The sequence below is a fragment of the Rhinatrema bivittatum genome, chromosome 16 (genome assembly GCF_901001135.1).
Source record: "Rhinatrema bivittatum chromosome 16, aRhiBiv1.1, whole genome shotgun sequence".
Taxonomy (NCBI): domain Eukaryota; kingdom Metazoa; phylum Chordata; class Amphibia; order Gymnophiona; family Rhinatrematidae; genus Rhinatrema; species Rhinatrema bivittatum.
In genome coordinates this window covers 29305014-29328892 of record NC_042630.1, presented here as the reverse complement: position 1 = coordinate 29328892, position 23879 = coordinate 29305014, and the positions used below count along the sequence as shown (strand labels likewise).

The window sequence follows — 23879 nt, the reverse complement described above, 5'->3', positions numbered from 1 at the left end:
GAAGACATCAAGGGAACAGGAGGGTGGGCAAGAAGCTTGCGAGAGTGCGATTCACCCTCCCCACTCCTGCGACATCACTCGACCTCCCCAACCACTTCAAATCTTGTTTGCCCCAGAATTTTATTTTATTTTTTTAATTCTGTTACCAATTTTGCCCCCAATGTGTGGCTATTCCATGCATCCACCCCCCCCCCTCCCTCTTGCCGTGAGGAAACACGTTCTTGAGATTCCTTCCTGAACACTTCTGTGCTCTGGACCCTGAACCTCCCCCCCTCCAGCCTCGCACCCCCCGAGTGCCTCAGCACATCTGTTTACCTGAGGTCGGTGCTGTAGGCCACGCACATCCCCGATTTCAGCCAGACACAGTATGGGTCCCGGGAGGCCAAACAGTTCCTGCAGCAAAAAAACAAGCCCCCATGAGAAGAGCTGCAGTGGAGGGTCTGGGGCAGAGCAGCTGCGGCTTTCCTCCCCTATCTGCCTCTGCTCTGAGCAGCTGGGCTCTTTGCAAGCTGTGACGCCGTTTATTGGATCAGTGTAAGACCTTTCCACAAGCGCTGCTGTACGTGACCTTTTGGGATCTTTTTATGCAAAACTTCTTTCATCTTTTCTGCAGCAGCCGCAGAATCACTGGCTGGGAATGGGGAACGAGACCCTGATCAGGGTCAGGGAGGAAGCATCCTGAGCAATCGGAGTCTCATTTGTTTGATCTGGGGATTGGGGGGGTGGGGTGGGAGGAAAAGTGGAACTACAGAAAGATAGTTAAAAAACAAACAAACCCCAAACAAGATAAACGGCTGAGCACGTGTGCAAGTATCTGCACTCTGGCATCTTTGAGTCTCGATGGACACGCGCATGCGTTACCTGTGCGCGTGGGGGTCAGAGTGCCGGGACAGAGCCAGGCCGTGGCGGCGGGCAGTCGCCCCCCCCCCCCCAGCCCACACTCACTTTTTACAGCTTCCGTAGGTCTCGCAGCGGCTGAGGGGCACGCGGACCACACAGCTGGAAAAGGCGACAAACAGGGCGTGACGGGCTTTATCCAGCTCCAGCCCCAGAACCCTTCGATCTTCATTCTTCACACTGCACCTGTGACGACAGGCAGGCTACGGGTCAGCGGGTCAGAGCGGGAACACAAGTTCGGGGAATTTCCAAGGACCTCTGCTCCTCTTCGAACACGTCACAAAATCTCCCTCCCCGCCACACACAGAAAATACATGAAGCTCCTCCTAGAGGAGCCATCAGTACCAGAGGGTTTCCATGGCTTAAATAATGCCCCGGTAGATGGAAAGAGAAACGCACGCCCTGAACGACCGAGCTGCTCTACGCGTGCAGGGCCTTCGAAAGCCGCGCATTCGGATGGGAGCCCGGCTGGGAAGGAAGAACAAAAAAAAAAATGGAGGTTTCTCGCTGCGTATTTCTTAAACGGACACCGCAGCCCCAGAGCCGGTCATTCCCCCCTCCCCAGCATGAGGACTCTTGTCACAGGTTAACTTCCGCTGCGAGTGCACGGCGCCGCTATTGATCTCACTTGGCAGGATTGTAAACGCTGATCTCTTCCAGGAGCAAGGTTTCCACGGCGGAGGTCTCATCAGCCTTGGCGAGGACCTTCAGCACTTTCCCATCTTCCGAGCCAAGGAATAAGACGGTGTGGTTACTGTAGGGGCCGGCGGCTGTATCAGCAGCCAGCTGTGTCAGCTTGTACCTAGGAAGGAACGCAGCAGAGGATAAGTGCCAGTGTCAAAAGAAAGATGGAAACCCGCCCCTCCCCCCCATCACATATGCCATTACCCGTCCAGACAACTCCGCTTCTGTCTCAGCCCTTAGGAACACTGGCGATCCTGTGAAATGTCAGGGAGGCAGTGTGAACACTTACCTGGTGGAGACAGAGAGAAGGGCTGAGGGAAAAGAGCACGGGCAGAAGAAGACGGAAGGAGACAGAGAAGTAAGGATGGAGAAAAAGGAAGTAAAAGAACTGATTCAGCCAAGAGCAACACGAAACAAGTTCAGGATCACCGAGTGCTTCTAGGATTCAAGCCCTGAAGCTCAGGCCTCTCTGATCCTGTGCTTCAGGAGCAGGACCAGGACTCCACGGAGGCTGGAAGAGCTTCCTGCTGTCGGGGGGTGCGAGGCTCCCCTCCCGCTCCTCACCTGCTGTTGGCCCTGGTAAACCACGGCTTCCCCGTGACGGACGGCACGGCTTCGTCCAGGAGTGGGTAGGATTTGATGAACGTCAGCATCTCGTCCGGGAACTCGCTGGACGCCTTGTAGGCAGCTGCCTTCCCAAACCCTGCGCAGCTGCCTGGCCTGCAAGAGAGGGCACGGGAATCACCAGCGCTTTTCCCTGCCCGGCGGCAGCAATCTGTCCCCGGCAGAGCAAGAGCGGTGGCGGCAGTAAGCGCAACCCTGCCCCCCCACGCGGTGTGCACGGCAACCCAGGACCTGAGGGATGGACTGGGCCGGTCCTGGATTTGCCCCCTACTGCATGTACGGACTTGTAGTTCCAATTCCTCCCGGAAGCACACAGGTGCCCTGGGGGTAAATCCAGGACTGGCTCAGCCTGGCCCTCCAGGACCTGGAGCCGTGAGGTCAACCTTATATTAGGCGTGGGATCCGCCTGCCTGAGGTTGCTTCGGGTGACATGCTAGGTTTCTTGGCTGTTATGAAGCGGGCAAGCTTTGCTTCTGCTAAAAGTAATGACAATCCCTCCCGCTCCCACCTGACTCACTGCTTTTCTGTGGCTGCACCGGCAGCCTCCATCATTTAATCATGCCTGGGAAGTTAGGAGAGCTCCAATTTCTTCATGGATTCTCTGCCTGATCTCGGGCATATCTCTTTATCTCCATTTGCTTCAGTTTATCCAACTCTAATTGCTTATTCTTAATGACAAGAATTATAATATGAACCAACAAGAATTTCTCCTTTCTCTCCTCTGTTATGCTGATGCCGACCACCCCAGAGGGGGATGCATGTACTCCTCAACTGTGACGTGCTGGGTTTGGATGCACTGTAATAACTATAATCACTTAGCTTATAAGCTCTTGAGGGGAAGGCACCATATTTAGGACCCGCTGCAGAGACGGCTTCCATCCCACCCTGAATGCTTTTCCAGCTCTGAGCTCACAGCATTCTGGGATATGTAGTTTTCTACAGGGAGGCTCCAGATTTCCGGAACCCTGGGGCCTGATTCGTCCAAGCTTTTTACCTGCAGGCCCAGGAGGGGGGCAGAAGCCTTTGTGACGGGACTGCAGTGGAGCTTACCTGGGTTTGGGCACCTTGTCCTCTGGAATCGGGGTCCAGGCAGACTCTGTGGTTTTCTGCTCCTTGAACTTGCCGTTGAAAACCTTCTCGATGTCGTCCATGTAGAAGGCGCAAACCCCTGAGCCTGTGATGCTGAGAATTAAACAGGAAGGGTTGAATCCACTCCCTCCTGCTAAAGACCGGAAAAGTCTTTGACAATTGCCTCTCTCGTTCCTCCCCTTCCCCAGCAATTCATTTGCCCCCCCCCCTCCACGCTCCTCTTTCTCGTCCACCTTCCCCCTCCCCTCCCTCCATCAGACGGGAACTTCAGGAATAAAACAGCCCAGAAGACCAAGGTGTTTTTATGTAGAAACATTTCACGGCCTTTCCTTTATTACATTCTGTCTTTTGCTGCCGGGCAGGACTTTAAATCTTTAGCTGAACTTTCTTGGTAAATTCAATTTCCATTTTACAGCTCTGCAGAGCCTGCAGATTTCAAGTTTGTTTGCTTTTCCAATTTATTAACAGTGACATTAATGCAGAGGGCTCTTTCCCGCCGATCTTTACGGTGTGGGGTTTTTCTCACTCCCACGTACAGGTGGGGGGGGGCTGGGCCACCCACCCAAGGATCGTAAAGACACCTCAGATAAAATCTCCGGCCTGTGCCATACAGCCGAGAGAGGCCGCCATGTTTAGTTTTAGAAGACAGGAGGGGACGTGAGAGGATTCCCCGTGTCTCTGCTCCCGCATCCCGGCATATCCCGGGGGGGTGGGGGTGGGGGCTTCTGCTGCTCTGATACAAACCTTACCCACCCTATTCAACGAGCGAACACACACGGACCGCAGTCCGCAGCCCAGGGAACACGGACGGGGTTCGCCCCGCCGCACGGCGGGAAGAGGAGAGGCGCTGACCTGTTCGCCTGCGTGCTGAAGGCGCCGATCACCGCCGGCCGGTTCTTCACCTGCACGACGTTGGTTATGGCCTGCAGCACGTCGAAGTAGAAGAAGGAGTCGCCGGGCATGGAGCAGTTCAGACGAGCTTTCAGGAAGGAGGTCCAGTACTTCTCCAGGACCCGGGGCGAGCCCCCCATGTCATTCTTACACACTCGGGCAACGCGGGAAAAAATCACCTGGCAAGGGCACCGGACAGAGAGGTTAAAAAAAAAAAGAGCCTGAGGGAGCAGGAAGAGGGTGAGAGATGGGCAAGAGGTGCAGGATTAGCCCCTGGATTGAAATGACAATGATGTAAGTCACAGGCCCAACCGACTGCCTTTCCTCCAGACTATGGCCACAGCCCGTTTATCACTGCCCACCCAGGGCCTCCCTCGCAGCAGCTCTCCCACCGCCTGGGAAACCACCCACCTCAACCAGAAACAGGCAAGGGGCTGCGGCTGGCTGATGCCTGCTCTCTGCCAGTGACTCTTTGCAAAGCCAAGGGGCTTTGATTGGGCAATGCACCCTTTCAGGGTTGGATGCTACAGCTTCCTGTGCATCCTCAATGAGGGCTCATCAGAGCCTCCAAGGTTGGTGTGCAGGAAAAAAAGCAGATCCTGCCTTTGCTACAGACCTGTGCTATGTTACCTTCTTACACTGTTGCATTTCAGCTTGGTCCATTACTGTGCTAGTGTTACATTGTGTTCCCGTGTTATGTTGTATTCCATCACGGTCCATTATTGTGCTAGTGTTACATTGTGTTACTGTGTTATGTTGTATTCCACCACGGTCCATTATTGTGGTAGTGTTACGTTGTGTTACTGTGTTATGTTGTATTCCACCACGGTCCATTACCGTGCTAGTGTTACGTTGTGTTACTGTGTTATGTTGTATTCCACCACGGTCCATTACCGTGCTAGTGTTACGTTGTGTTACTGTGTTATGTTGTATTCCATCACGGTCCATTACTGTGCTAGCGTTACATTGTGTTCCCGTGTTATTGTTTCAGCACTACAAAGCTTGATATAAAAGTCTTTGCTCTGTGGTTCTGTGCTCCAGGGATGAATTCGGACGGCACGTCCCCCCCCTCCCTCCCCAGCCCCTTACACTTACCCTCCCCAGCGTGGTATACTCCATGGATATCTCCCGCAGAAAGAAATAAACGTAGTGTCCAAACTCCACGGCATGGAGGAAGTGTGGCTCTGCGTGGGTGAAACACAGGAGATGTTATCTCCGCCCCGCAAAAAGCTAGAAAGAGGCATTTAAATCCAAGCTAACAGAAAGCTCTCAGCCAATCAGATTGCTTTGCACCTTATTCCCCCTTCTCTTCCTCAGCGAAAGGCCGGCAGTGCAACCTTTGGTCAGATGTTACTGCGCCTGTGGGCATTCGGACTCATGCAAACCCAAAAGACACGCCGCTGTATGGTACCGCCTTCCTAAATAATCTCCGGTCTTATTTTGTTTACAATGATTTAGTGGGGGCTTGTTCATCTCCGCTGGTGTTAAGATTTTTCACTGGTACTGCAGTAAGGAAATTGCAGGCTGGCTGTGAACTGCTGGAATTTTCTGCGCTCGGATCAGCGTTTCCTGATGAGCTTGGAGCGCTAGCTTTAGAGTAAGCCCTGCGACTCTAGGGGTGGCCGGACGACCTCTGGCTATGCCGCCCCCCTTCCCCCATTCATCAGCCAGCCAGTGCAGCTCACCTCGCAGCCACTTGGAGTCGTATTTGACGGTCCTCAGCACCGGGCTCTGCTCCCCCAGGCTGCGGTACAAGACGGCATCGCTTGCTTGGAAGTCCGCCACGGTAGCAGAGTACAAGTTTCCATCTGGGGGAGGGAGCCAAAATAAATAAATAAAAGGTGTGAGCTGCCGGGAAACAATAAGCGAACAGCTCGCGGTCCCTTCTGCCACGGCTTACAGGAGAAGCACAGGACGCAAGTGTTGAAGCTAAGCACAGCTGCTTCTGGTGAACACAATGGACTCTAGTGGCACACCAATCCAAACTAAAGTTAACTGGATCTCTGCCAAGCTACTGCTTTCAATTCTCTCTTTAAAAACATTCAGAAGAGATAACTGTCTGGGCCAGAACTGGGAACCAGTGACCCCACTGGTCCACAGGCGGCAGCAGTTCTACTGATCAGCCAAACAGAGCCGCTGCTCATGGTTAAAGCCTCCGATATCTTTGCCCAGCTGCAGCTCGGACCTCTCACGACTCATCACACCTGGAGCATCCTGAAGGAGCTGCAGGCCTTGCCCTTGCACCCGGAGACCGTTCCCAGCAGCTGACAGAGCAGAATTCCCAGCGTGGCGAATGCGCGCAGAGTCCATTACCTGCAAAGAGGGCTACATTGGTCTGCTTGGCATCGAACGGGCAGCGGGCCTGACCATTCAGCTCCTCCCCTTCCTGCTCCAGGGTGTTGATCTGCCAATCAGGCGAGAGAAAAGTCTGACCCAGAGATCTGACAAAGTCACGGGAGAGTCTAAATTCACAGGCCCAGCACACGGCATCCGTGGCACGAGGAACTACACAGGAGGCCATGCCTGAAAGCTGTTCACTGGGGGACCTTGGTGAGGCAGGGGGGTGAGTATGCAGAAGAGCTGGGACCCCGGTTCAAAGAAACACAGCAGCTCCACCAGCCGACTTGTGAGAAAGCCAGCCCTGGGGCTCTTGCCACCCAGCAGCAATTCTGATCGCCCACCATTATCAGAAAACCAGCGATCCAGTGTGGCCCGCCCACATGAGCCTTTGCACTACTGTGGGCCTAGCACAGTCCCAGGACAGTAACCCTGGTGGGGTTTGGGATCCACCTCCAGCTCGGGGCCTGTTGAATGCAGTTTGTGCCGTAGGCAGGGACTCACGGGTATGGTGGAAACTGAAACTGAGGTTGCTGTGGGGGTTTTTTTAAAAAAGAAAGCTTGAAAAGAAAAAAAAAAAGTTTCCAAAACTCATGCATGGAAGCTCTCCTGCTACGGATGGTCTGGGGCCTGCATCTAGAGTGCTGGAGCTTGGAGCCTATGCCCTGGGCCCAGGACCCCCCTTCGGCTTCCTACCTTGTAGGTGCGGCAGACGGGGTTAAAGGAGTTGGTCCCACAGGCGATGAGGGTGTCGTCGTTCTTGGGAACCAGCACCTTGATGTAGTTGTAGCACTCGTCCTGCAAAGCGAGAGGACCGGAAGCTTTAGCATATGCACCTCTGCAAAACATAATCGCAGCTCCCGGGGGCTCGACCCCACTCACTCACCCCGTGGGGTACTGCACACACTACAAACGACGGCCCCCGAATAGTTTTGTGAGTGATGGAGGTGTACGATAACCGAGCACTGGTAAAGGTGGTCTTATACTGGGGAAGGGCAGCAGCCAGGGCAGTCACAGGGAAAGTCATGTACAGGAGAGGTGTAGTCTGGTGATGGGGGGTACGAGAGTCCTTTGGGACCAGGGTCAGCGTTAAGGCTGGCGCCCAGAGCGGACACTAAGGAGCAGGCCCCGTCGGTGCCCGCTACCCCCTGAAGCTCTGCCTCAGGGACTCTGCTTTGCCAAGGGGAAAATCCTTGTGGCACGGTGGCCCCAGGCAATTGCCCCGATTGCCTCCCTCCGCCTCCCCCCCCCCCCCCAATGCTGGCTCTCTTTGGGGCAGGAGCACTGGGGACTGCTCCCGGGATTTTAACTCTCCTCTGATAAGACTCCTGGGATTTGTAGTTCTGCTTTTGCCAAATCCCAGAATGCTTCAGGATAGACTATTAAAATTAAAAAAAAAAAAAAAAGGTGTCAAACAAGGACTGGGCTTGGAGAAGATGTGACAGTCTTCTAATGGCCCCCAGGGTCAGGTGCAGATGCAGCACCTTTTCCATCTCGGAGAAAACCCTCATGAGACTAACGAGCTTCTACGAGATCAAATGGGAGGCCTCTCCTGCCAGCCCTGGAAACACAGAGACCCGACACCTCCTGAGTCAAAAATATTTTTGCGGCTCTCGGGGCATTAGCAGAGGAGAACATCTGGCTGCCAAAACAGCAGCTGCAGATGGGAAAGAAAGACGTGGGCAAGTGGCATTACCTGAAGCTTTCCTCTCATGGCACAGTTCTTCATGTCCTGGGTCTTCCATGTCAGGTGCTGCGATGAGAGAACAGAGGGTCACTGGAGGCTGTGGTGGGCTGCGTACGTTTGCAGTCCTTATGGGGGCCCCTCCCAGTGTGACCTGGTCTTATCATGCCAGTACCGGGGGTAAAAAGTGGACGGATTACACCGACCCAGGCTGCACCTACCGGACCGAGAGGAAGGGGATGCAAGGAAGGGTATCTAGCAGGTTTCAGCAAAGTTCAAGGTGGCAACATTTTGCGTAGCGCGAGAAGCTGGAGGACGAGAGGACACGATTGTGGAGGGCTCCCGTGCCGGGAGTGAGGAGAGGGTGCGCGCAATCGACTCCCGGCAGTGGCGTTGGTAGTAAACCCAAAGCAGCGACAGAATTCAAGCATGCAGGGGGTGGGGGCAGAGACAGCAAGGGCGGTGGCGGAGATGACCGGCGGACAGACGGGGTAGACCAACAGAACAGTTGCTAAGGTGCGAGGTAATTCATCTCAGACGGATCAGCCGATCTGGGGCTAGAAGTGAACGCATCCTTGTATCTGAATGAAAAGAGTGGCCTTGTGGTGCCAGCCTCCTTACTCTGTCCGGAGAGAGCGCGTCCTTGGCCTGCCTCAGGTCGATGGCGTACACGTGATCCCTGGGAGAAAAGAAACCGGATTTAGAAGCGGTGACAAGGGATCGTTAAGGCAGTGGGGGGGGGGGGGGGGGGTGTGTGGAACAAAATGGGACGAGTTTTGACAGGGGTAGAGTTCCCAGCAACCCCATGGAAAAAAAAAAAAAAAAGAAAACCGGTGAGTACAACTCAAGGGCAGAGTCGCAGCTTCTGCTCGTGCTAAGCCACATGGCCCAGCGGTGACCCAGAGTAGAGGGGGTGGTCGCCTACTGGTGCTCTTACTCAGCTACCCAAATGTGCCAGCTCTGATCCATGCCAACATTTAAGAGCTCAGGGCGGGCTATCTCCTATTGAAATACATCAGTCAGGAGAGTGTTAGATAGCGGAAAGTGGGGAGAATGCATAAAACATTCCCTCTTAGGGTCCATCAGCGACTTCTGTCAGGGAAGAGCCACCTAAGAAACCACTTTGGAGCGATGGGGGTCACCCGCAGGTTTCAACAGCGCTCGTCCGATCGCCTTCACATGTGCCCCAATGAGCCATTCTCACAGCGCCTGCCACACTGCACCCCGGACTTCTCAGCCCCCCGAAAGGCTAACGCCGTCTCCATTTCCAACCGAGAACACTGTCCTCTGCTTCCCACTCTCCCCCCCGTGTCCGGCCTCAGAGCTGACCACAGCTGGGAGTGCGGTTTTTCTGCCCTACGGTATCTGCTCTGCCCTAGTTTCTGCTCTTAGCATTGCTAGAAGGGTAAAGGGAATTGCATCACAACGTCCAGCTTGCCCGGCAGATGCATTGGGACCCATTCAACACTAGCCTTAGCCTGTGCTGACCTTGCCGCAATGAACAGAGTGTGGTTGAGTTTCAGCATCCTCTGGAAGTCCAAGCCCAGCTTTGCAGTGTCATTGTCGGTCATCAGGCCTCGGAACCAGGGATAGGACAGAGTACCTTAAAAAACAAGGGAAGGGCACGTCGGTGAGAGGTAATGTCCAGGAGCTGCCTCCTCTAAGGAGATACCACACACACACACAGACATCGCCCCCTTGACCATGTTACCATCGGGACTTGTGTGCCACGTTCCAGTCCTGGCTCTGCCACTGACTTTATAAGTGGCAGTAAGCAGACCCCTTTACCTCCCTCTGCCTCAGTTTATCCCCAGCCCTCTTGTGATGCTGGGTAACTCACCCCCCAGAGGTGGCTGTGTGGATGTTTTTGGAATAGTAAATTGTGAAGGATACTTAACTGCTGTTTGGAGACAAAGGTGCAGGGTACATCCTAATTATTACCAACAACAGCAGCAACATTCCCCTTGGGTATCATTCAGTGGCTGCCGAATTCTTTGCCTTACCTGGCAGGTCAGCGGTATTAATGGGGCTCAGGTCTTTAGGGAACAGAAGCGCAGAGGTCAAGAGGCTTCTGCAGAGGAGAGCCCCAGCGAGGAAGGAGAGGCTCATTCTTGGGTCCTTCGGGGGGGGGGGGGGAGGGAGGACGGAAGGAGAGCGCAGATGTGGACGGGGTCTAGGACGCAGTCATGGCCTATGGGAAAGACAGAGAAAAGAAGCAGGCCTCAGTCTAGGCGTACCGAGCTGAAAGCCAGGGAGGGAGGGGCAGAGAGGGAACATAGCACAGCAAGTAAAACATTTCCAGTGAATGTGAAAAGACATTACAAGGCAGTCTGCTGGCAGCTGCTTCCTGCGTGTCCTGTCGTTTAGCTTTCTGACACTATTTCATTCCTCTGTGTCTCGGGTTCCATAACCTGGTCCTCCTCACCTTCTCAGGCCTCTGAGGACAGGCTCTAGTGCTCTCTTCTCCGGAGAAGGCTTTTGGTGTGAGTATGACACCGTGTGTGTGTGTGATAGACTGTGCCTGTGTGGGGGGTGATTGAGCGTGTGACTGTGTCTGCACATTGGGGGCTATTAGATAATCACACCTCCTGTCAATCTGAAGCATTTATGGTCTGCATAGCAGCAACCCAGAAGCTCATAGCACCATGTGACAGCGAGATTATCTTTGCATGTGAGCCGTACAGGGAAGCAGACGTTACAGACAGCTGTACAGAAACAAATGTGAGATCCCAGCCACATTATCACGTGTATCTTGGGATGCCACAACATGGAAAAGCAGACTGGTGGAGGGCTACGGAGAAAAGGTGCAAGAGACGAAGCTGAGACAGAATTCATCCTTTTGCATTAATTACAGGGTGGGAGAGTTATCAGCTGATTCCAGGCCATCTGGACGGGCTGAGCCACTCCTGGTTTTGCAGCTCTGTAGGTCTGTTTTGGGTTTTTTTTTTCCTAAGAGAAGCAGGACAAGTCCATAGATGCCACATGATCCGAGCAGGATTCGGGCATAGGTAACAAAGGCACGTGCCACCCAAAAACTAGCACACCCCCCTGCTGCTCTCCGACTTCCGGGGCTGAAACCCTCCATCTGAGGGCGTCTGCCTATGGGTGCTGTAATTCTAAATCCAGCCCTGTGCGTGGGAAGAAAAACCAGAGCCACACAGCACTGCGGATGCCCAGCAGCGCTATAGAAGTGATTAGCAGCAGTAGCAGGAACCAGTTAGTGACTCTAGGTGGCAGGCAGCGAGCCCAGGAAGATGCTATTGGCTGGTGGAGCTTCTGCCATCCTTCATCTGTGGAGCAGCACAAGCCGTGCTCCGATATACTGCCAGACGTCCGGCAGCCAAAGCAAACTCCGTGGTTGGAAAAAGTGCCCCCCCGTGGACCATCTTCAGGATTACTTATCTCTTCCAGAGCAGCCTGTGCTGTGGACCCAAATTATCCCCTGATAATGCATATCCAAGCTATTTCTTACCAGGCTAAAGGGCAAGCCAATCTAACTGCCTAAAAGCGAGGGGTAATGGAGCCGTAGGAGCCTTACATCGAGGGAGAGTGTGGCACAGATAATTCCCGGCAGTCAGGCTCTTCTGATATACGGCAGCGCACCAAAGGAACCAGAGGTGAGTTCTAGTTAATGGCACAAGCCATCTGCCTCCTGCCTGCCCAGTCACTCTGTCTCATTATCACACAACAAAAGGGATGAGAGGAAGGAAACAAGAGACAATCATCACGCAGGAAATGGATGGAAAATGCTCCCTGCGCATGGGAGGTGAGCAGAAAGGAGACTCTCGGCTAAGGCCGCTAATTTACAGACTATTTCCTGGGACCAAATGGGAGGCAAATTGTCAGACCTTGTGCATCAGAGGAGAACGCCTGACTGTTTCTCCATAATGAGGCACAGGGGTAACCATTTTATGCCATTAATTGCAAATCACAGGCCAGGGGGAGAACGCTTGGCAGCTGGCTCAGAGTTCTGATTCAGCCCCACGGATATAGGTGAGACAGGATGGGTAACAGGTCCCTTGTGCTACCACCTCCCTCCTCCCCTCCCCACCCGTCGTCTGTCGCCTTGAGCAGACTGATAGGAGATTAAGAGTTACACCGAGATGCCTTTTTATAACAAACCTTGTGCCTGTCACTCCTGAGGTGATTCTCCTAACAGTACTTAACTCTGCTCTAAAATTCAGCCAGTGCAAGCATTAATGAGCTGACAGTCTGTCTGGAATGAAAGGGTGGGAAGGTGCCCCAGGGTTTTTTTTTTCCTCTGGCCCCAGCAGCAGGAAACCTTCAAGCTCTGCCTATCACAGAATCCAGGTTTTATCTCTCTGCCTATATCGAAGGGAAATGGTTTGTGTCTATCACCCTGTGAGGTTCCTGCAGCTTGGCCTTCTTAACTTTTTCTAAAGACCTTACTGGACTCTCTCGGAATGGCTAGAGTTATCGTCAGAGGCCTGACATCTACTATGAGCTTCGTCCAGCTTCGCCCTGTCTGAGCAGCCGTGCCTCCAGATCCCGCCCCACGCCTATGGAGAGCGGTACACACGGCAAGCAAGAGGCTGGCAGAAGAGAGTTCGGATGAGGCGCATGCTGTCCTCTGTTTCGTCTCTCTCATGCCCAGGGATGTGCCCCTCTCACCCCCCCCTCCACATGGATGCTAGGGTACACAAAGCGGGGAGGCCATCATGCCTCTGTCCGGACCTCGCCTCAAGCACATGGACAGAGTAGGGACACTGCCAATCCAAAATGGCATTAAAGATACAACAAAATGCCATTCCACTTTGTGCGCGTGCATGTGTACAATTCTGGTCGCCGCATTTAAAAAAAGATATAGTTGCGATGGAGAAGGTACAGAGAAGGGCAACCAAAATGATAAAGGGGATGGAACAGCTCCCCTATGGGGAAAGGCTGAAGAGGTTAGGGCTGTTCAGCTTGGAGAAGAGACGGCTGAGGGGGGATATGATAGAAGTCTTTAAAATCATGAGAGGTCTTGAACGGGTAGATGTGACTCGGTTATTTACACTTTCAGATAATAGAAGGACTAGGGGGCACTCCATGAAGTTAGCAAGTAGCACATTTAAGACTAATCGGAGAAAATTCTTTTTCACTCAACGCACAATTAAGCTCTGGAATTTGTTGCCAGAGGATGTGGTTAGTGCAGTTAGATAGGTGGATTGAAAAAAGGTTTGGAGAAGTTCTTGGAAAAGTCCATTAACTGCTATTAATCAAGTTTACTTAGGGAATGGCCACTGCTTGGGTAATTGCCAGGTTCTTGTGGCCTGGTTTGGCCTCTGTTGGAAACAGGATGCTGGGCTTGATGGACCCTTGGTCTGACCCAGCATGGCAACTTCTTATGGTCTTATGTGGACATGAAAATTAAAGCCCTCGAACCAAAATGAAAACCAAGAAGCCATTTCTTTTCCCATGCACGCCCGTAAAACCGAGCAGAGGCAATCGTGAGATGGCGCGGCAAACCCCCTGGGACAGGACAAAGGCATTCAAATAAATGCCCCACAGCAGCTCTTTTTCGGGGCCCTTCTTCCCGGAAAGGGGGGGGGGGTGTGTGGGTGGGTGCTTGGAACAGCCTCCCCGGAGCCGGAGATCCCACCGGGAGGCGCAGAAGTAAGGGGAAAGCCTTCGGAAAATGCTCAGCGGCCGCCGCTCCCTTTCCGTGTCAGAGCTTGGGCCTGGAGAGAGAGAGAGACTGCGGGGCCTCTTATCCCTCGCAGCGGTGCTGGAGCCAAAGGCCTCGCTTCTGAATGTAAATGCACTGAAACTCATGTGTAACTGACATCTTGCTTTCTCTCTCGCTCTCCCCCCACTCCTCACGTAGGCAGAGGACCGGGGGCAGGGAGCGCCTTCTCCCAGAAACGAGAGGAAGCGGGGGCAGTCCCAGTTTTCTTGGGCGCTTTCACAATTTGACAGCTTAAGGCACGCGGGGGCCCTGCTGGCCGCTGCCTGCCCTCCACCTGGTTTTCTCCCGAGAAGGAGGCCGGACCCAACGGGCCCACCGGTCGTCTCTCAGCCTAGCCAGCTCTGGACCTGCCACCCTTTCGGCTCTCCTTCCAGTGTTCACCCTTCACATCTGCGACAGAAGGGCTGTGCTCTAGGAGGGGGCTGAGTTTCTGCAGTCGGCCTTTCCTTCCATATGCTGAACTTGCAAAGGCTGCCTGGCTCAGGGGAACGGGGTTACCATCCATCCCAGAAACTGGAAAGGGCAAAAATGTCTCCAGTGAGCCTTTGCAAAGAGCAGCAGGGCCTCCTACCTGGATATAAGACTACATCTGAGGTGGGAACATTCATCCCTGAGCTGAGGTTCTGTGGGTATACGGTTGAATTTACTACATGTCCATACGCATGCACGTGCTAATACCGTATTTATTGACTCCCCACTGTGTGTATATAGACATAGATATAAATATATATATATATATATATATATATATAGTCATAAAAAGTTACAGTCTCTCTCTCACACAAACACACACACACATAAACAGATCCTCAGCCACTGCAGCGAGCTAACCCTATGCTAATTATAAATCAGATTTTATTGCTGGTGTTCATGTAGGAGAGATATCATTGATTGGGATGTTTGACGTCTCTGTAAATTGGAAGTGATTCTATTAATTTGCAATCTATTACCAGGTTAGGATTTTTTTAATTCACTGTATCGTACTTTTTTTTTTTAAACAAGCCAACCTCAATCAATTAGTGGCACTCGGCAGTCGGGCTGGGCACGTGCGCTCTGCTGAGTTCGCTGGCATCATCCACAGGGGATTTTTTTTATGCCGGCTTTGGCTTTTGCACACACCCATTGCAAACATTCTGGGGTTTGGTCTCCTCTGCTGTAGAAAACGAGGCGCAGCCTGGAGGCCGCTGTCCTGTTTGTCATCAGAAACATGCATTTGCACTAGCACCCCTACACAGTTTAGCCCATGGAGACCAGGCACAGCTGAGAAGAGAAGTGACCTCAAGAGGGAAAAGGGATGGAAATAAGATGCAGTCACAAGGAGATGGGCTGACTTTCTGTTCCAAAAGTGGAAATTTGAAGGGGGTTAAATAGACTCCCTATGCAATAGGCGTGTTTTGGAAAACATCTGGCCTTGGGGAATTCTGGGAATTATAGGCGATATTATCATAAGAAATGCCATACTGGGTTAGACCAAGGGTCCATCAAGCCCAGTATCCTGTTTCCAACAGTGGCCAATCCAAGTCACAAGTACCTGGCAAGTACCCAAACATTAAATACATCTGAAGCTACTATTTATTAATTACTGTAATAGAGGTTTATGGATTTTTCCTCTAGAAACTTATCCAAACCTTTTTTAAACCCATTTACACTAACTGCTGTAACCACATCCTCTGGCAATGAATTCCAGTGCTTAACTATACACTGAGTGAAAAATAATTTTCTTCAATTTGTTTTAAATGAGCTACTTGCTAACTTCATGGAGTGCCCCCAGTCCTTCTATTATCTGAGAGAGTAAATAACTGATTTACATTAACTTGTTCAAGTCCTTTCATGATTTTGTAGACTTCTATCATATCCCCCCTCAGTCGTCTCTTCTCCAAACTGAACAGCCCTAACTTATTTAGCCTTACTTCATAGGGGAGCCATTTCATACCCCTTATTTTGGTTGTCCTTCTCTGTACCTTCTCCATCGCAATTATATCTTTTTTGAGATGTGGCGACCAGAATTGTACACAGTACTCAAGGTGTGGTCTCACTATGGAGCGATACAGAGGCATTAGGACATTTTCCATTTTATTCACCATTCCCTTCCTAATCCTAACATTCTGTTTGCTTTTTTGACTGCTGCAGCACACTGAGCCGACGATTTCAATGTGTTATCCACTATGACGCTTAGATCTGTTTCCTGGGCAGTAGTTCCTAATATCGTGTAGCTTAACATCGTGTAACTATAGCAAGGATTATTTTTCCCTTTATGCATCACCTTGCACTTATTCACATTAAATTTCATCTGCCGTTTGGAGTTCTCCAAATACAAACTTGCTTATTTCATGGTTCCACTGCTTCCTTTTGGTCTTCTAGCCAGGTCTCCTTTATCTTTGGCTTGTTTTATTCCATTTGCCATTAAAGGAATGTTTTTTTATTAAGGCCATGTTCCACCTGTTAGACGGCTAATCTCCTTCCTTGACTTTTTGGGCTGTAGGAAGATTTTACATGGATCAAGGGGCTGCTTGTCTGGGGGTTCTCATGATGAACAGCACAGAAGCGCCCTCCGATGATGGAGAAATATCTGCTCTTCGGAAAGGAGGAGTGTCCCACTTATCTGCTGCATCCAAGCCAAGGGAAAGGAGGGAGAGGGCCTTCCGAACCGGCAGCCAGAAATGCAAAGCGGAAAAAAATGAAATCAAATTTCCTTTCCTTCAATCTGCCCTCCGCTCTCTGCCCTTTGCAGCTGTTCCCGGAGCCGGGAGTTGTCACAGCGGCTGGAGTCCAGCTGCGGAGCCCTCGCCAATCAATCATGGTGGCGTGGGACGCATACTAATCCGCCGTCCGGCTCTGGCTGTACCCGAAATCCATCATCGTTGCTGGGAGTGTAAAGGTCGGTGTGTTTGGCATGCAAGGCACAGCCCGTGCACCGGAGGGCTGGGAAGGGGTGGAGGAGTGCCTCCCGTGTTCCTTATCTGGTGACAGTCGGAGCTCCTCTCTCTAATGGAGGCTCCCAGCTCCCTCTGAGCACTGGGACCTCAAGCCGGGCATTCATTTCTCTCCGTGAAGGGGTACTGCTTTTCCCCTCACTTAGGTCTGGCATTTGAGCTTTGCCGGGGTCCTGATGTGACCTGGTTTCTGCAGGGAGACTTTACCTCGTCCCGGCCTTTTGACACCTGCCTCCTAGTAATGCTTTCTGCAAATAACAGGCACAGAACTACAGATCCCATAATGCACTGGGCTAGAAGCTCAAAAAGCAGGACTGGCCTAAAGGCCACCTCTCCCCTGAAACTGGTCATGCAGCATTTCCGACTTCAGTTTTGGCTGTTTGGGTGTGGATATATTTATTTATTTAAAATTATTTCTACACCGCTTATCGTAAAATTTAGGCGTTTCACAACTTTAAACATCCATAATTAAGTAAGATGTCAAATTAAAGTCTAAATAAATAAATCGATTATAAAATGCTCCTTCTTCAAATATAAAATGCACACTGTAAACAGGAGAACAAATATATCAGATCAGCAAACAACTGAAACGAATCGGAAAATATAAAGACAAAATAATACGAAAAAATAAAATAATGGCCCAGGAAAATAAAAACAGAAAACCCTGTCTTCGAGCCGCCCTCCTTAGATTTAATGCTGCTGTTAGCTGGTGAACTAGTGACCACCTTTATCCATTGAAAGCGTCTCTAGAAAGCCCAAATCTTCAGAGGTTCCCAAGTGCCCTGAACTCTTTAACGAACGCGGCCTTAACGAAGGGCCGGCCACGGAGATCGCCCTCTCGGGCCTGCTGAATTGATGGCACTGCCAGGAGACACTTTTCGCAGAATGTAAACATCTCTGGGGTGCATAACATGGAAATTTTCTAAGCGATAACAATTTTATGAATTAACATTAAAACCCTACACTGAATTCTTAAACAAAACAGGTGACTAATGAAGGCGGAAGAGAGGCGGCGTAATGTGGTTGAACCTGCTTACGCCGGCCAGGAGCCTAGCAGCCACGTTCTGTCACGGTTGTAATGTCCTGAGTGCGTTCTTTGGTAAACCAAGTAATAAAGATTTACAGAAGTCCATATTTGTAAAAAGAAGCATCTGTAAAACTAATCAAAATTCACTTGATTCCAAACAGGGCCTTAAACGACGCAGGATTCCAATTTTTCACAATTTGCGAACTTCCTCCCCTTCATGGACCCCTAGATCTCCTACTCCCCGAGATAACGAGATTTCGACTCCTCCAAAACATTGCCCTTTCCGCAAGCACTCAAGGCCAAATGTGTGCGTGGAACCAGCCAATCACAGTCCACCATATCAGTGCCTCTTATCTTGTACAGAAATGCTGTCCTAGGCAGGGCTGAGCCCTGGGGGAGGGTGGGGCCTGAGTCTAATCAGTCTGCCCAGCGCCCCTCCCCCCCCCCCCCCCAAGAAAATCGCATGCCCTCTTCTTTTTCCCCACAGCCCCCAGCCATGATCCTCTCCTCTAAACGCCCCCTCTAGGAATTCCTGTCCATCCTAAACTGTTTCTTGTGCTTTGAGACTCCGGAAACTCAGCAAACAATTCGCTCCTTCGGTCAGACCTAAGGTGCTGCCTCTCTGCACCATTTTGGTGGCCCTCCTCTTTGGTGGCGCCTCGTCGCTCCGGCCTTCCAGACAGATGAGATTCTGGTGACTTGGTCCTGGGGGACATGACCTGGGGATTTGTGCCCGTCACCGGTAAGCGCTCAGACACCCAAAGACTGTGCGCCTGAACTGGTTTTCTCAAAGTGCATTACTCACTCCTTGCGCCTTGGGGGCAATCCCCACCAATGGGCTGGGATTCGTGGGACTTCAGTGCTGGTATTCAACAGTCCTGTGGGTAACCTTCCCGTCCCTCCTCTCACGGTATTACCAGTTAACCTGTTCTCCAGACAAAATATCTTCTCCGGCTGTGGGACGTCTGCGAAGTGCTCATAAAGATCAGAGCATGAGCTGGCCCGCCCCAGAACCCCTCCCTGCCAAAGCCTCCATTGCTCGGTTGTCCTCTCCAACGCCCCCGGAGAGCCATTACAGCCTCTTCCTGCGAAGGCGGCTGCCTCACCGAACTTCCCTGCCCTTACTGCTCTAACATTTTGTGGCTTAACACAAATTTAATGCAAAACAATTAAGCCTGGCTTCAAAGAGCATAATGGCCCCTCCCATGGGCCCACTCAGCAGCGATTCGCTCAGCTCCAATCAAAGAAACATCAGTAACGATGAGGTTTCTAGTCCATAAAAAACAAGACGACAAGGCCTGGGCTGCAGACACTGCGCCAACAGTGTCAACTCTCAAACTCGTTTTCTGGCCCTTGGGTCAGGCTGGCTCTCCTCTGGGTTCTGAGGTTCCACGTCCAACCTCCCGCCATCTGCCACGGGCCGTGCCACTGGTGTGGCCGAAATCCCAGCTCCTTTCCCAAGCAGGCATCATCACTCCAGGTGCCCAGTACAGCTCCAGCTAATAATAAGCGAGGGGCACTTCCTGCCTATTTCCAGACTCAGGGGCCGACGCAACATAGTGCTCTCGGCCTAGACACGCTGGAATAACTCCCGGGGCAATAACGGGATGAGCGCATCCAAAACGGGCGTCCAAACCTGCGTGCGGCTAATAGCGCTCAGCACACGTAAATGCCATGGTTGATGAGGCTATGAGCCGGTACCCCCGATGTAAAAAAAACCAAAACAAACCGTCGTGTGCCCGACGCGCACATTTTAACCCTCAAAAATGAATGCCAGCCCCGGAGCTCGCGTTAAAGTCTTGAGGCGCCCCAGGCCGTCAACAGATAAGCAGAAAATACTGCTTTTCTGTCGTTCCTCCGACTTAATATCGTGGCGATACTAAGTAGGAGGCGCCACAGAAAGCAGCAACATGGGAAAAAATGTCTTCGCGGCGGTCGGGTTACAAAAAATGGACGCTCAATTTACCAGCGTCCCTAAGCTGTGGCTTTGTGCGCAAGGCCACGTCTCCTGGGCGCCCGATGCCAGGGCCACACAATTTTTCCCCTAGCGCGGCCCTCTTTTAATGCAGCTGTTCGTTCGCCTAGCGCGTCGCGCGCCCAGGAAAGGTGGATGGGCGTGCGTCAGGGAAAAAAAAAGGCGTGCAGTTTGGACGCCCGTGTTTAGTGCGTCCCTATCGCATCGGCCCGACAAAGGGGCCGGAACGGCCTCATTCCATTACTAAGGAGGTCAATTCAACGCAAGACCAGCGAGAATGACAAGGTGAGGAGGGAAACGATCCAGAAGGAGAAGAGAATGACAGGCAAGAAAGGAAAAGGAAAACACAGGAGAAAGAAGAGAGGCAGGAGGAGGAGAGAGAACCAGGGGAGAGAGTGGCAGGGAAGTGCGAGCTTCGGCTGCTGGGACTGGGGGAGCTGGGAGGGCAGGAGGGCAGGAACCGGGGGGCACGGCTGTTAGGTTCAGGAGGGAGCCGCGGCCTGAGGCTGGGATGGGTAGGGAAGGGGGTATTTAATGGGGAAAGCTCCCAGGTCGAAGCGTCCTATCCAAGCAGAGCCCAGTGCCAATGGACCTGGGAGCCCACCAAAAGAGATCTGTGCCCCGGGCAACCCAGGCCAGCCCCATCCCTCCGGGAACACAAAGAAACCACTTTTTCTATCGATCAGAAAAGCCATCCCCACCCCCAAGCCTGAAACCGCTTCTATGTTAAAACAGCTATGCTAGGAAAACCCAACATACAAACCATGAGGCCAAATCCCCTTCAATTCAAACAACTAAACTGAAAGCAGACAATGCAAAGGCAATGCAAAATCAAATCAAATTATAGTTAAGTCAACAAGGATCTCGAGCCACCTCTTAAATCTCTTGCACATGCGCGATTCCCCTCCGTAGACTTCGGAGGCCTCCCCATGTAAACATCTCTTCCCTGCTTCATTCCCCTCTGTAATGGCCGCTCCTGCCTCTCTTTGCCCAATCCTATGCGATCAATGTCATGCATCAAGGCCTGAATGTCACCCCGGTAATGTCCCACAGGTAGTGACAGCTCAACCTTGGCATAAACAGCCCAAATTACAGGAAGAGATGCCTTCTTTAGAAGAGGGGGCTCCTTGCTGGCCAACAAATGGTTAATTTTTCCATTTTCTCTTCCCCCAGTGCATTTCAATGCTTTCTCTTCCTCGGAGATCTGAAATGAAGCTGCACCCCTGAGAGAAGCTTTACCACCAGTCTCGACTAAAGAAGGGACTTCAGGAACAGAGGCGAGAACGTCCTGAAGGAGGCGCAGAGCCAAACAAATCAACCCATCGGGAACAATTCAGAAGGCTCCTCAACCTTTTTTTTTTTTTCCCCCTTGTTTAAAGGGAAACCCACACCCATGGCAAAATCTGCTTCAGATCTGCGAGAAACCCAAAGCGGATTCAATTAAATCACCAGCGTGGATTTCTTCACATCTGGAGGTTTGACCGGCGAGATTGAACCCAAGGACAGCTGCCAAACGTGCTTTCCTCTAAATCCCCATAGTTCCCCATCCCCGCCCAATTCACAGTGCACACACAGCACCCGCCTCCTTACTTCCCTCTCGCCGCCTAGAAACACCGACAGGCAGGAGAGAAAAATGTTTTAAAATAAATGCAAATACACCCCCCCCCTCCCCCCAGAATTATCTGCTGGCTTTAGACATCAGGACCTACTGATCTATAGTCTGGTTTCACCACACAGACTCCCACTGCATGCCTGCCCTTGCACTTCTGATATCCCTCACAAAAACGGGGTGACGGGGCAAATCCGGGCCTGGAGCCAGTTGGCGACGCCATTCTCTGCCTCCGCTTCCCATCCTGCGTCTTACTGGGGCAAACAGGGTTTCAATTATCTCCCTCAGCCCTCTGTGTCAGCACCAGGAGAGAAAAGTCCGCCCTGATTCCCCCTTGAACGTCGATTTGAAATGAAGGTATCCAAGAGGCCGGCTCCACAGGACAGGGCCAAGGCAGGGCTCTTAGGTACGAGAGAGAGGAGGGCCATGCAGGGGGACCTGACGTTCATAGAATGGCTCCCTCTCACGCCTTCCATGCTGGCTCTTCCCCCTCACACCTCACCACTTTATTTCATTTTAAATGACCCCCGCCCAAAGCCAGGGAGAAAAGGAGAAAGAGCAGCCGTGGCGTTATTTCCCTGTGGCCCCTGCGCCGTGGCTTCCACCCGGTGCCTTCAGTGGGCTGCATTCCCTCGTTGGCTCTGGAAAAGTCTCTCTCTCTCTTTTTCTGCAGGCGGGGCCCATTCTCTCTCTAATCCTTTCCGCTTTGTATGCGTCACCTCTCTGCTGTGCCTTTCCAGGGATGCAAAGCACGCGTGGACCTTCTGCGCCGGGGGTGGGTGGAATGCGGCACAGGTCAGCGTGGGAGCCTGCACTTCACCAGCTCCAGAGACTGCAGTCTCCGGACAGCCTGGCAAACGGCTTGGGAGGTTCCTCTCTGACTGAAGGGGAGGTCTGGGGCGGGCGCTGTATCATCCCCAAGGTAATCCCCGGAGGTGCTCCATGCCTGCCGGTGGGTCCTGGTGTTTACCCTCGCCGTCTGGGGAGGATCCATGCACGGAAGTGTCTGGGGCACCTTTATCATTAAGCTAAAGCCCTCTGGAGACAGGGAAATGAACTGCGGCACCTGAATGCACTCCCCTCGGAAGTGCCGGAATATTAATCAAATAAATAGGAGCAAGATGGAAATGGGACATCCAAGCAGGCAATCGGAGGGCGGGAGGGGTGGAGCCCTTCCACGCCTTCACCTCACCGGGTGCTCAGCAATTGCAGGCCCCCGGAGCGACGCCTTCGTTTGGCCGAGTTACTCCTAACGTAGGAAGACCTGCGGCTCTGTTCATAATCCTGAGGTTCCCCGGAGCTGAATGAAAGGGGCCTCGGATCGTCCGCTTGAGGGCAGTCGTCGTCTCCCGTCCCCCTCGCCCTTCAACCCCGGCCCCTCATGACCAGAGCTGGGCAGGCCCGACGTGGCGGGACGCAGGCTGCCCAACCGTACCCAAGGCGGTCAAGCTGAAGTGCGGAAAGCTAATCAGAAGTCAGCTCCGACAGCCACCTCGCTGGCTTCATTAGACCTCAAAATGTCCAATTACCCAGAGCTTGAAATCTGGCTGTGTGTTTTCCACATGGGCTATGCGGAGGTCAGAGTAAAGAATTCTTCAATTAACAGCAAGCCGAACAAGCAGCTAGCACGCTACCTTCCAGCCTGGGGCAGCCTTCGCCAAAAAATCTAATTATTTCTCCTCGACATGTAAATCCTAGGGTGCCGTGGAAGATGTGATGAAAGGGAGGGGGAGGGCGGCGTTTCAAATGAGATTGCTGACTCTTTTTTTTTTTTTTTATTTTAATGCACGGAAACATCTCTGATTTTCGTTTTTGAAATAAAGTCAAGTCAAATGAGCAGTAGAGAAAACTGCAGAGGGGAGGAGAGTTCCTAACCTGAATCAGCCACACAAGGGTGCAGGTGGGCTGAATGTGGGACACTGCGATGGCCATGGGAATGCAGTTGGGAAGAACGTGAGCCACCGTGTGATGACCTGTGGAGAGGTGGGGAGGGGCAGCAGTTGAACTGAATGGTAGACACTGCAATGACCAGAGGGGTGGGGAGTGCAGGCGGGCTGAATGTGGGACACTGCAATGGCCATGGGGTTGCAGATGGGAAGAATGTGAGCCACCGTGTGATGACCTGTGGAGAGGTGGGGGGGGGGGGCAGAAGTTGAACCGAATGGTAGACACAGCAATGACCAGAGAGGTGGGGAGTGCAGGTGGGCTGAAGGATGTACTGTCCTACAGATGACTCCAGTCATCAGAGACATCAGCTAGCAGCTATGCCTGTCCTGGTTGTTTCCCCAGTGCAGACAGGGATGGCTTGATCCAGTTTCCCTGTATAAAGCAAGAAGATGCGTCCCTACATGCAGAGGGATGTGAGTGCAGGGCTGGCTCAGCCTAGCCCTGCTGACTTGACTTACCACTTGGTTCCTAGCCGGATCGAAGTGCTCTTTTC

General features: G+C 52.3%; 1 protein-coding gene across 4 annotated transcripts in view; it reads right to left on the bottom strand.

The window, feature by feature from the left end:
• The window catches only part of SEMA6C (semaphorin 6C), a 95634-nt gene that overhangs the window by 31346 nt on the left and 40409 nt on the right, over positions 1-23879 (bottom strand). For 3 of the 4 annotated variants that reach the window (XM_029580214.1, XM_029580211.1, XM_029580213.1), the window contains exons 3-16: positions 10210-10397; positions 9695-9809; positions 8828-8885; positions 8219-8275; positions 7219-7320; positions 6499-6589; positions 5871-5993; positions 5281-5369; positions 4147-4364; positions 3256-3387; positions 2146-2301; positions 1526-1699; positions 946-1083; positions 316-393 (exon numbers count right to left, since the gene is read on the bottom strand). In XM_029580214.1, the coding sequence (XP_029436074.1) occupies positions 316-393; positions 946-1083; positions 1526-1699; positions 2146-2301; positions 3256-3387; positions 4147-4364; positions 5281-5369; positions 5871-5993; positions 6499-6589; positions 7219-7320; positions 8219-8275; positions 8828-8885; positions 9695-9809; positions 10210-10315 (1637 nt within the window). In that variant the 5' untranslated portion in view covers positions 10316-10397. Of the gene's footprint in view, positions 1-315; positions 394-945; positions 1084-1525; positions 1700-2145; positions 2302-3255; positions 3388-4146; positions 4365-5280; positions 5370-5870; positions 5994-6498; positions 6590-7218; positions 7321-8218; positions 8276-8827; positions 8886-9694; positions 9810-10209; positions 10398-10528; positions 10641-23879 lie in introns of those variants that run through there. The other variant, XM_029580212.1, reaches the window with a different exon arrangement.